Source organism: Urocitellus parryii, chromosome 15 (genome assembly GCF_045843805.1).
Source record: "Urocitellus parryii isolate mUroPar1 chromosome 15, mUroPar1.hap1, whole genome shotgun sequence".
Taxonomy (NCBI): domain Eukaryota; kingdom Metazoa; phylum Chordata; class Mammalia; order Rodentia; family Sciuridae; genus Urocitellus; species Urocitellus parryii.
Genome location: NC_135545.1, coordinates 46,023,397 through 46,037,373, shown reverse-complemented (window position 1 = coordinate 46,037,373; position 13,977 = coordinate 46,023,397). Strand labels below are relative to the sequence as shown.

General features: G+C 32.1%; 1 protein-coding gene across 1 annotated transcript in view; it reads right to left on the bottom strand.

Moving 5' to 3' along the window:
* The window catches only part of LOC113190127 (uncharacterized), a 272,978-nt gene that overhangs the window by 8,725 nt on the left and 250,276 nt on the right, over nt 1-13,977 (bottom strand). The window contains exon 8 of the mRNA XM_077793155.1: nt 6,391-6,431. Coding sequence (XP_077649281.1) covers nt 6,391-6,431 — 41 coding nt within the window. The remainder of the gene's footprint in view (nt 1-6,390; nt 6,432-13,977) is intronic.

Below are 13,977 nucleotides of genomic sequence, written 5' to 3'. Positions count from 1 at the left end.
TCCAGATTGGTTGCACCAATTTGCAGTCAGAAGCAGAGTGCCTTTCCCCCCCACATCCTCTTGAATGCTTATTGTTGCTTGTAATCTTGATAGCTGCCATTCTGACTGGAGTGAGATGAAATCTTAGTAGTTTTGATTTGCATTTCTCTAATTGCTAGAGATTTTGAACGTTTTTTCATATATTTGTCAATTGATTGTATATCATCTTCTGTGAAGTGTATGTTCAGTTCCATAGCCCATTTATTGATTGGGTTATTTGTTTTCTTGGTTTTATGTTTTTTTGAGTTCTTGATGTATTCTAGAGATTAGTGCTCTGTCTGATGTGCATGTAGTAAAAATTTGCTCCCATTCTGTAGCCTCTCTCTTCACCTCACTGATTGTTTCTTTTGCTGAGAAGAAGCTTTACAGTTTGAATTGACTCCTACTCTTAATTTCATAAGGTACTTTGTTCTATTTAATTTAGGTTTAATTTTCTTTTCTTTTTTCTAGCTTCCCAAGGTAGAATATGCAATAATTAATTTTACACATCCTTTCTAATATGGATGTGTAAAGCTATACATGTGTTTATAAGGATTGCTTTACTTGCATCTCACATACTTTCATAGAATGTATGTTCAATAGTTTTTAATTGAGATTTTAAAAAGGTTTCCTTTGTCATTTCTTTGATGTGTTATTTATAAGTGCATTGTTCAATTTCCAAATATTTGGTTATTTTCAATGAATTCCCAAATTAATACCTTTGTGTTCAGGGAATATATTCTGAATAATTTCAAATCACTTGTTCTGTGTCCCATATATCCTATTTTTTCAAAAAATTCCATATGCATTTGAAAAGAACACACTACTGTTCTATTGTTGATTTTCTTTATTACACAGATTTCTGTCACACTAGATTTTTATCTAGTTAAATTCTGTTCTTACTGCTATACTTTTTTGAGTTTAATTTTTCTATTCTATTTCTTTATTGAGGTCTTTATATTACTGACTTTCAGCCTTGTTTTCTTTTTAAAAACTTTACATTTTTATCTAAGCATGGCTTCAGGTACAATGCCCAAGTTTTTCTCTGTCATATTTTTACTATCATTGGGTTCAAAATACTTTTAAACTTACATCGTAATTTCCTTTTTGACCTATATGGTATTTAGAAGAATATAAATTCTAAATCTTTAGGGATCCACAAAATTTTAATTATCTCCTGTTATTGATTTCTAGCACTTTAAAAATTGTTTTCCAAATCTCTGTGGTCCTAGTTCTACCATAAATAATTTCAGTATGTTCACTGTTTTTAAGACTTACTTTGTGGTCCATTTTGGTAAATGTCCACATTATACACATAACCATGTTGCTCAGTTCACCTATATCTTTGCAATTTTTTTCTCTGCTTGCATACTTGTTCTTTTTTTTTTTTATCAAGAGAGGTTTGTTGAAGTTTTATAACCAACTTGAATTTGCGTACATATTTTTTGTTTTGTAAATTTTTGCTTTATATGTTTTGAGGCTATTTTATTAAGTGCATTGCTGAGAATGATGATATTCTGTTGGATTAACACCTTAATAATTATGCCATATATATATTTAACTGTTCCTTAAAGTCAATACATTTTTATAATTATATTTTATAGAACTGAATTTTTTATATTATTGCTTTAAACTTTTCTATATCTTATTTCCTAATTGGATTTTACCTTTTAACTCATCTGACAATTCCTTTTACTGATGAATTGGATCACTTTATATTTAATGTAATTACTGTTATATTTTGAATTATATGCATACTCACTTTTTTTCTTATTTGTTCTGTCATATTTATTCCCTCATTCCTCTTTTTACATTTTTTAAGATTAAAACAAGTTTTTTTTTCCCTTGGGCTGGGGGTGTGGCTAGGGTGTGCCTAGCATGGAGTTCAATTCCGCGCACTGGAGAGAGAGAAAGAAAAAAAAAATATTCTTGTTCAATTTTACCCATTAGCTTGATAATAATACATTATTTTACTACTAAATGTTACCCTAAATATTATAACATGCATCCCTGATTTACTACAATGATCAGCTATACATTTATCACATCCCAGACAATGCTAGAAGCTTAATTGTATCCTTTTGTTTACTTCCTCTCACCTTTGGGGTTATTGTTGATGTGTGTTTTATTGTTCATATATTTTAAATCTCACAGGATGTTTTCATTTTCTATTATGTAGTCAAGAATCCTTAGGTATTAATTTTCCTCCACTTTCATGTTTCCTTCTGAATTCACTTTTCTTTTACCTAAAGAATGCCCTTTGGTATTTCTTTTAGATCAAGTTTGTTCTGATGAGTTCTCTTTTTGTTTATTCATAAAGTCATTGCATCTTAAGTTTTGAAGGAAATTTTCGCTGAGCACAGAGTTCTACGTTGGCAGTTATTTTCTTTCAACATTTAAAAAGGTGTCATTCCATTGCCTTTTAGGCTCCATCACTCCTGTTGGGAAGTCAGCTGCCATTCTTATTGTTGTGTTTTGAAGTTATATGCCTCCCCGCCCCTCCTGCTTAAGATTTTTTCCTTCATTTTCACCTTTTGTATAGTTTTACTTATGTGTCTAGTAGGCTTTTCCTTTAATTTAAGCTACCTCAGATATCTGTGGCTTGATATCTTTCCTCCCTTTTGGAAATTGTTAGTCATTATCAATTTGAACATTACTTACATTGCAATCTTTCTTTTCCTTGTAGGATTCCAGTAATATCTATGTTAGACATTTCCAGTATGTCTTTTATGTATGTTATTCTGCTTTACCATCTGTCCTTTATTCATGCTTTGGTGTGGATATATATTTTTTCAACTGATCTATCTATCATAAAGTTCAACAATGATCTTTCCAATGATTTAATTTAGGTTACTATATTTTTCAGTTCCAGAATATCCACTTATTTTTTTTTCCTTTTTTTGTACATTGCAATTGTGTTTTCCAAAATATTATCATTTTGGAGCTAAAAAGCTTTATTTGGTAACTTAAAAAAATTTCTATATGGATCTGCTTTCCCCCGTGTTTTGGTTCTGTTTATTGATTTTCCTGGTAAGCACTGAATGGATGCCAGATATTGTATATGGTAATTTTTGGAGGCTCTAAAAGATATCTTCTAGAAGATATCTTCTAGAAGCAGCAGTACATAACAATACCAGATCACTTCAGTCCAATAAAAAAGCAAACTGACTGGAAGCCAGATTACAGTCTCTATAAGGCTCCAATTGCATCTTGTTCCCCTCATCTCCCAGGTCCTATTTCCTTGACAGATTCTGATACCTGAATGCTATCTTTTCAGGACTGTAAGATTGTTGAAAGCTCCACTGGGCATTCAGCAGATTTCCACTTAACTTCCTAGCTTCTTATTTGCGCAAGGTAAAACACAACTCTGAGAGTTACTCCTAATATAAAATTCCTCTGAAGTAATGCCATCAGAAAAGGAAGTGAGGACATTTGTTCTTTGTGAAGCCACATTTATTACTAGTGATCAAAATTCTCCCTTCCAAGTGCTTATAAAAGTATTTTTTAAATAATTTATTTTAAAATGAAAAGTTGACATTTTTGAAAATTAGGAATAATTTTTCCACTTTTTCAGATTTTTAGCTCAATCTGCTTATTTTCTTAAAAATATCTGAAATTCCCTAAGCTTAACTGCAGAGGAAGTTTCTCAGACTCAGTTGCAAATTCTCACTATGCCTTTCAAACTCATATATTTGGTATAGAAGATGAAATGTAATAATTTGTTGTTTTCTTCTAATCTCTTTGCCAGATTGTGAACTGCTAACTTACTAACCAATGTTAGTTTTGTCTTTTCTTATCTGAAAGTCATGACTCCTCAAAAAGAAGGGATAAAGAGAGGGAGGGAGAGAGGGAATGGAAGGAAGCAGAGAGAAGAAATCTGAAGAATAATTCCTATATTCTCTCTTTCCCTACTCCTCTCCCTTTATCTTAAGAGAACATTAATTTCTCTTAACAGAAAATTAAAATCCTATAGCACCCATCTCTTTTTCTTTTTCATAGAAGCTAACCCCAAATTCTGACTCTTATATGCCCCTCCTTATGTCTTTTACATATAGTCATTTATTACCTAAATTTCATCAAAGGTATCCTTATGAAATCACATTGCTACTTTTTACATTTTTCCCTTTGCTTTTTTTCTCCAACATTTTCTTCATTTTAGCCATAAATTACTTATGAAGTTTCTATGTATCTGCTACATACCACAGTAAATAAGACAAACACACTCCTGCTCTAAAACCTGGTTTTTAAATACAGGCAACAGGTCAATTACAATTCAATGTGTTAAGTTTCATTTTAATGTTATTTTGGAAAACTTCCCATTTTTCTTGAGTGATTTTTCCTTTTGAAGTTATGTACGTGAAGTTATATTAACCCTTTATCTTAATGTTTTAAAACTCTGCCTTTATGAATCCATGGTAGCACTGTCCAAACAACTTTCTGCAGTGATGTAAATAGAATGTGCTTACAGTAGTCATAAGCTAGTACAACTGAAAAAACAAACAAACAAACCTGAGCCTTTAATTTTATTTAAATAATTTAAATTTAAATATGTGTCTAGTGGCTAATTTATTGGACAGGTGGGTATAAGAAATATGTCTTATTATGTGAAATATTCACCAAACCTGGATGTTTTAGCTTTAGGATTAAATGACTACTTTCTTCAAAAGTTAAAATTTTTTTCTAGCTCTCTTAAGAAATTCTTACATATTGATCAAAATTAGGATCATGAAATTAGTTTTCCTATAATATCTTCCATCTAACTGAGAATGCAGATTATTTGCAATGCAAACCAAACCTCTATCAATTTAACTTTTAGTAGAAGGAGACTTAGTGCAAGTACTTGAATAGGTGATGCCACATGATCTTTATATATTGAATTTGCGCTTTTTTAAGGATCTGAATCAGGATTGCTAGATACATACCATTGTTTCTTGGTATCTGTGGGAGATATGTCCCAGGGCCTCCAGGGCCTCCAGAGGATACGAACATTTGTAGATGTTTAAATCCCTTAGATAAAATGGCATAGTATTTGCATATAACCTATACATATATCCCCCAGTATACTTTACATCATCATTAGATTAATTATAATGCTTAATGCTATGTAAATAATATATAAATAGTATTATATATTATTTTTTTCCTGAATATTTTCCATCTGTGATTGGTTGAGTCCATGAATGCAGAACCCATGGATACACAGGGTTAAATGTAGTATTTATTTGGCTCAGAAAATTGTAGAATATTTACCCTAAGCAATTATTTCTGATTCCTATTTTTAAGCTTACCCAGATGCTTCCTATTGTATTCTCACTCAAATTCTTCTTCTTATTGACATTAGATAGTCATTAATGAGTGCTACATCCATAGTCAAAATGCAATCTCATGGAAAATATTACAACCAAATGGTCAACTTTGGGATTAACATACAATTTTTAACTAATTATTGCAATGATTTTGTGTGCTTCTGTATGTTGCCAGATAGTTACACACATATGTAAGCATTTCATAACTTTGTATGAAGCAGTAATAGTATTTTTCCAGAAGGTTAAAATAAAGGGTTAATAAGTTTAAAGAATTCATTTAAAGAATTTAGTTTAATGAAGTGAAGGATATCCTATGTAAAGTATTAATTACCAAAGAGGATTTAAAAGTTTCCTTTGATCTTTGTGAAAAACATAGAAAAATACTATTTTAATAGAGAGAATCTCTATTCGCTTATCTGAAAATGAATGAGAGGTAATAAAGAATATTGTATAGCCTCTTCTGGTATCTTCTAAATTTGAGTATTGTTAAATGTGTGTTCAAGGCACATATAAACTATATGAAATAATTTATAAAAGTGCTTACTTTTTCCAATGAAATAAATCTGGTTGTTCATATTTATTGAACATCAATGTAAAGGGCATATAGTTTAGGCTTTACATTAATATAGACCTAAGGATTCTGTAATGTATAGCTCCTAATTATGATGGTTCCTAGCCTCAAAAATGTTAGCAGCTTTTCCATGACATCTTTTTGGAAATAGTTCAAGAGATTATAGGTGTCAATCAACATTATTTAAGAATACTCTCCTTTAAAAACTAAAATGTTAAAAATTCAAAACACCTAATTAGGAAATCAGTCACATTACCAACAAATTATTTACTTTGTTTTAGGCATCACCTAAGATTAATAGGCTCCTATGTGCATTTAAAAAAGTATTTTAAAAATATTTTATTTAATTGTTGATGGACCTTTATTTTATTAATTTTTTATATGTGATGCTGAGGATCAAACCCAGTACCTCACACATGCTAGGCAAGCGCTTTACAAATGAGCCACAGCCCCAGTCCAAAAAAGTATTTTTTTAATTTATAAAAAATTACTTACAATTTTTCAGGAAGTCTTTTATCACACAGAGCAAGATAAACCTGTATTTGAGATAAAAAAGTCACAACTATTAAAAGGGTTATAATAAATGGGCTTCAAACTTGTTACCAGGATTAGAACTTATATTAGTTAGGATTTTGCAATACACAAAGTAATTTCCCATATACAGTTTCTTTTTAAAGAAGGCATCACAAGAACTGAATACCATTTTTTTCCTCCATGATAGTAGTACTTTTAAAATGGAGAAAGACCATGAGTATCATTTTATAAATAAAAAAAAATCAGCATTTTTTCTCTGGACTTCCCAAAAGGCAATATAGCAAAGCTTTATGAAAGGGAATCAAGAGGATTTATGTTAGAATCCTAGTTATATTTGTTTACCAGATACGCAATTCTGAGAGAGCTACTTAACCCATATATACTTAATTTTCCTCATTTGCAAGTTAGGAATTCTGAACTTGTAGAGTCAAATTAAGTGAAAAAATTTTACATATCATAAAGCAATACCTATTATGTAGTAATAATTCAATAAATAATATCACTAATAATGTTACCATTATTAAATCATTATTTCATTGACTTGAAATGTCAGTAAAAATTAATATGCAAAGCAAATAATCAGATATGAGACAAAGACGGTTCCAATATCATAGATAAGTCAGGAAGAGAGCAAGGGAGAGGTAAAAGCCTATTTCAGAAGCAACGAGATAGTGCAACCAAGGGCAATAGAACTCAATAGGAAAATCTGAGGTTATAACTATGCCAGTTTAAATTTATGATGTTTAAACAGCGTAGAAAGTTATACTAAGAACATCACAAGCAATTTTGTTTTAGGAAGAATAAAATGGAAGCACATTTGTGATGTGAATGTTGAATGAAATAAGATAATGGAATCATATCTGTGAAATAAGGAATTGTTTTATATAAAATGGGGCAAGGTACAGGGAACATGAGGCTGGAATAGTTTGACTTGTATAAGCAAATAAGCTCACTTGGATTCATCATATACATTATAACAATAAGGAGAAAGATAGACATGAACAGTTTTGCATAAAAAACCTTTGTTCAAGAGCAAAATATCTTAATGAATCTTTTCACAAATATGTGCTGTCAGTTAAACAAGGAGCCTCAATTTAAAGTGTTTATTGCCGAAAGTAGTCCATCACTATTATATAAACAAATAAAATTATATGCCCTATTTACATAAAATTAAAACTATCTTTGCATTAAAAATATTCACTCATCTTTATTTTTTCTTGATGTTGTACTTCAGACAGAGTAGAACATTTAGACAGGGGATTAATGTTATCTGAGGGCCTATTATATGCCAGGTATTTACATAACTGGCATAATCTTTTATGCTTACATTACAGTTAAGAAGAGATAGGTAATAAGCTTAAATACCTAATTCATGGTGGAAGCAGCATATAAATCGAGATTTTTAAACTCACATATTCTGTCCTCACTCCCCCATAATTTTTCCAAATGTACCTGGCATTGAAGAAATGTTATTTATTTCTTCCCTAGGTGTAGGGTATTACAAATTATATTGGTATATCAGAAAAATAACAGAATCTGCCTTGAAAACATCCTAATAGTTGTACAGGGCACACAATAAGCACTAAATATATGTTTGGCTTATCTGATTTTTAAAAAGAATATTAAAAATAATTTCATGGTACAGAAAGCAAATCAGCCAACATTTCAAAATTAAAGTACAAAGTTATAAAAATAGAAAATTAACACTAAGGTGTTGTTATATTATTTCCATCTTTTATGATTCCTCTAAACAAAGGATGTCAGAGAATTGGCTCATTGTGAAAATACAGTTAGTCTACCGATTTGAAGGCTGTTTTGCACATTGGGTTTGAAGAGACGGGTGATTTTTCTTTGCCACAATTCCAAATTCCATCTCCTTTATACCATCAATTTGTAGCTTGGAAGGGATGAAGACAAGGGAAGAGTTTATACTGTAATCCCAAGAGCAAGGGTCTGTTTTCCTGCCTGTCATTCTCTCAACTTCCCAGAATAAATTGCTACTTAGAAAAAGGAAAGTCAAACATTTATGAAACATACTGCTATTGAGAAAAAAAAAGAATTGTTTTGTAAATAGTAGCAATATTAAAAGAAGGAAGAGAGAATAGCATCAGTCATTTTATATTACATATAAGCAGTTTATTAAAGAATTAAATATTTATAGACTATAAAGCAAGGCAGGCGATGAGTCGCAAACAGCTTGCGGAGAAGTACATTATAAAACAATGAGTCTGTCAGTGATTGATAAAGAATAGAGAAGTGCAAATGCTACATAAAATCCCTAAGTTAGCTATGAATTTCTAGACTAGCAAAACAGGACACTGTAGCCAGCTACATACAAATTCAAGCTGATGTACATGCGAAAAGCCTTCAGTGAACACAAAAGTATATGCTTAGATCCTTACTACTCTGTATAATATAGAGGAAAGGGTTGTAAAGCAGAGAGAACTGCAAGGGCTTTATGGATGCTCACTTCCAAGTTAATAGATACTCATCTAGATACCCACATAACTCATCTCATTTCCTTCTAACAACTTTCTTACTCAATAAATAAGTCTATGTAAGACAAAGAAAGAAATCCCTTCTTTCCTTACAGAATCAGATGAAAGATTACATCACCTAATCTAATTCTCTCAGTTTAGAGAATAATCAACTGATTATTTTTCCAAATTTTTTATTGGTGCATTATACCTGTACATAATGGTGGGAGATGTTGTTACATATTCATACATGTACATAATTTAACAATGTAAATATGGCAATATCACTCCCCAGCTCATCCCCTCCTCTTCCTTGTCTCCCACCTTTTGGTCCCTTTCCTCTACTGATCTCCCTTTGAATTTTAGGAGATCCACCCCTACCTTTGTTTTCCTTTTTCCACTTGAGCTTCCACATGAGAAAACATGATTCTTGACCTTCTGAGTTTGACTTATTTTGCTTAACATGATATCTTTAGTTCCATCCATTTTCCTGCAAATGATATAATTTCATTTTTCTTTATGGTTGAACAGAACTTCATTGTGTGTGTGTATCACATTTTTTTTTATCCCTTCATCTACTGATGGACACCTGGGCTGGTTCCATAGTTTGGCTATTGTGCAGTGTGCTGCTATAAACATGGGTATGCATATATCACTATAGTAAGATCCCTTTAATTCTTCAGGGCAAATACTGAGAACTGGTATAGCCATGCCTAGTCTTCTGAGGAACCTCCATACTGATTTCCATAGTGGTTGTACTAATTTACAGTCCCACCAACAGTGTAAAGTGTTCCTTTCCCCCACATCCTCTCCAGCATTTATGATTTCTTTTCTGGATGACTGCCATTCTGACTGGTGTGAGATTTTCCTAATTGCTAATGATGTTGAACACTTTTTAATGTATTTGTTGGCCATTTGTATTTCTTCTTTGGAGAAGTGCCTGTTTAGTTCATTTACCCATTAATTAGTTGGTTTGATTTTTTGATTAAAGCTTTTTGAACCTCTTTATGTATTCTAAATATTAATCCTTTATCAGAATAGCTAGAAAATATTTTCCCATTCTGTGGGTTCTCTCTTCATATTCCTAATTATTTCCTTTGTTGTTCAGAAGCTTTTTGATACCATCTAATTTATTAACTTTTGGCATTATCTCTTCAGCTTTAGGGGTCATATAGAGAAAGTTGCTGTCTGTGCAAAAAGCTGGGGTGTTGACCCTATGTTTTCTTCCTAGGAGTTGCATAGTTTCTGGTCTAATTCTGAGATCCTTGATCCATTTTAAGTTGATTTTTGTCCAGAGTGAAACTTTTAGGTTCTAGTTTCATTCTTCTACATGTGGATAACCATTTGTCTCAGCACCATTTGTTTAAAAAAAAAAAAAAGCTGTCTTTAATGTATGTTTTTGGCACCTTTGTCAAGGATCAGATGACTGCTGGGTCATGTATGAGTTTGTCTGTGTTTTTATGTGAGTTCCAAGCAGCTGTGTGGTATAATTCAAAGTAAGATATTGTGATGTCTCCAGCATTGTTTTTGTTTTGGCTTAGAATAGCTTAGCCTTTTCTATGTCTTTTATTCTTCCAAATGAATTTTAGGATTGTTTTTCTAGTTCTGTGAAGAATGTCATTGGTATTTTGATGGAGATTGCACTGTATATTGCTTTTGATAGTACGGTCATTTTTAACAATATTAATTATATAATATTAAAACATCCTTGCAGCTGTGGAATTAAACCAACTTGGTTGTGGTGAACCATCTTTTTAATATATTCTTAAACACCATATGTTAATATGTTATCAAATAATGTTGCACCTAGATTCATCAGGGATATTAGTATGCAGTTTTCTTTCCTTGATGTGTCCTTAGTTGGTATGAGTGTGATACTGGTTTCATAAAACGAATTTGGAAGTGTTCCATCTCTATTTCAAGGAATACTTTGAGGAGTATTGGTTTGGGAGAATTCAGTTGATAATCCATTTGGTCCTGGTTTTTAATTTTTTCCTGTGGGTTCTCTCTTCATATTCCTAATTATTTCCTTTGCTGTTCAGCCTTCCTTTGTTGGAAGGCTTTCTATTACTACTTGTATCTAATTACAAGTTATTGGTCTGTTTATGTTTTCTATGTCCCCTTGATTCAGATTTGGCAGATCATATTTATCTAGAAATGTAACTATTTCTTTTAGGCTTTCCAGTTTATTGGAGAGTAAGTTTTGAAAATAGTTCCTAATGATATGCTGAATATCTGAGAGATCTGTGGTGATTTCTTCTATTTTTATCTCTAATTTTATTACTTGTTTTTTTCTCCCTTTTTCTTTTGGTTACTCTGGCAAAGGGCTTCTCAATCTTGTCTTTTCAAATAACCAACTCTTTGTTTCATCAATTCTTTTTTTTTTTTTAAATCTCAAGTTCATTGATTTTAGCTCTGATCTTAATCACTTCCTTCCTTCTACACGTTTTGAAATTGTTTTTTTGTTCTTTTTCAATAGTCTTGAGATGCATCATTAGGTTGCTTAATTGGGATCTTTCTGATTTTCTTATGCAGATAATCATACCTATAAACTTTTCTCTTAGAACTGCCTTCATAGTATCCCAGAGGTTCTGGTATGTTGTATCACTGTTCTCATCTGAATCTAAGAATTTTTAAATTTCTCCTGATTTCTTCTATAGGCCACTCATCATTCAAAACAGTATTAAATCTCCATGTGTTTATGTAGTTTCTGTAGAAGTTGGTTGTGTTGATTTCTAATTTAATTATGATCTGATAAGATGCAAGGAATTATATCATTTTTTAAATTTGCTAAGAGTTGCTTTGTGGCCTAAAATGTGTCCTATTTTGGGGATGCTCCCGAGAACCACTGAGAAGAAAGTGTATTTAGCTCTTGTTGGGTGAAATATTCTATAGATGTCCCTTAGGTCCATTTTACTTATATTTTTTTCAGGTCCAAAGAGTTTTTATTGTGTTTACATTTGGATGGCCTACCTAATGGTGAAAGAGATGTGTTGAAATCACCCAGTATTATTGTACAGGAACTTTTCTGGGCCTTTAATCTGATCAGTATCACCTGTATTTGGGATATAAATATTTATTGCTGTTATATCTTCTTCTTGATTTGTTTCCATTACCATTATGAAGTGACCTTCTTTGTCTATTATGATTAATTTTGGTGTAGTATCTACTTTGTCAGTTATGAGAGTAGCTACTTCTGCTTGTTTGGAGCTCCATTTACATGGTATATCAATTTCCATCCTTTCACTTTCAGCCTGTGGTTGTCTTTGCCCATAGATGTGTCTCTTGTAAACATATAGTTGGATCTTGTTTTCTGATACATTTTGCCAGCCTATTTCTTTTAATTTGAGAGATGAGAGCATTCACATTCAGCATTGTTTAGAGAGATGTTTATTAATTCCTGCCATTTTGATTCATTTAATGTGTTCAATTTTGTCCTGTTTTTCATTTGCTTAACTTCTCTTCAAATAGGATTTGTTTTTTGTGGTATCTGAGACTTATTTTCTATTTCTTCTGTGTGTGGTATTAAGTAAGTTCTGTAGTGCCAATTGATTAGTCATGAATTCTTTTAATTTCTGCTTATCTTGGAAGTTTTTATTTCATCTTCAATTTTGAATGATATCTTCACTGAACAGTCTTTGTTGACATTTTTTTTTTTCCAGGACTTGGGACACATCATTCCAAGCCCTCCTGGCTTTAAGAATTTGTGCTAAGAAATCAGAAGTGAGTCTGATTGGCTTGTCTCTAATTGTGTCCAGATGTTTTTCTCTTGAGGCTTTTAAAATTCAATCCTTGTTCTGTTTGTTAGGATTTTAGTTATAATGTGTCATAAAGAGCTTCTTTTTTGATCTTGTCTTTCTGGGGTCTGAATGCATTCTGTATTGGATGTTTATCTCACTCTGAAGGTTTGCAAAGTTTCTTGTACTCTTTCCCTGAAGAGTTTACCCATTTCATTAGCCTGTATCTCAAAGCCCTCCTCAATTCAAATGATTATTAAATTTGGTCTCTTCATGTTGTCCTAGATTTTTTTGTATATTCTGATGATGGTTATTTTTTTCTTTGATATGTCTCAATGTTCAAACCTGGCCACTTTGTCTTTCAGCCCTGAGATTCTGTCTTCAGCATGGTCTACTCTATTAGAGAGATTTCAATGGAATATTTTATTTGGTTTATTGTCTTTTATTTCCATGATTTCTGTTTGGTTGTTTTTAAATATTTCTATCTTCTTTTTGAATTTCTCATTCATATTTGATACTGACTTTCTTAATTCACTTGGTTGTTTTTCTGTGTTCTCTTGGGATTCATTGATCTTTTTTTCAAAGATTTTTAAAAGAACTCCTTATCTGACATTTCATCCACTTCAATATTTTTGGGGTCATTTACTGGTGAATTATGAACTTTAGGAAGTATTGTGTTAGCTTGTTTTTTGATATTTCTTGTGTTCCTGCATTGGGTTTTATGCATCTGATGGAAGGGATTTCTTTTCCACTCTTATGTGTTGGCCTTTTGGACATGGTCTTCACTTGCTAAAGTGTCCTAAAATGATCTATATTGAGACCCCTGAAGGTGACATATCCACAACCATTGTGTTGTTTCTGTTACTGGCCGTCCCTCCCAAATCACATGTTAAGTGCAAGCCTCAGCTTATTTTATCTGTGCTTTGGACTGAGCAGTTAGAAATCAGGCTTTCCCCAACCCTCTCCTTGGGTTTGATTAATTTGCATGAGGGGTTCACAGAACTGAGAAATACTTACATGAAAGGAGTGAGAACTTCCATCTTCCATGTCCTCTCTATGTACATCACCCTCCAGGGACCTCTGTGTGTTTAGCTATCTGGAAGCTATCAAACTCTGTCCTTTTGAGTTTTTATGGAGATTTTATTCCATAGACATGACTACTAACAGATTAGGTGGGGAAGCCCAGGAAGATCTACCTATCCACGGGCTTTCATTCCCCAGGGTAGGGGGCAAGACTTCTCTGCAATGAGGGGGCTATTTTGACTTATAATTGGACAAAGTTGTTCAAAGAATCTGTTTATGGCCATTCCTGAAATAGAAAGGCAGAGACAGAT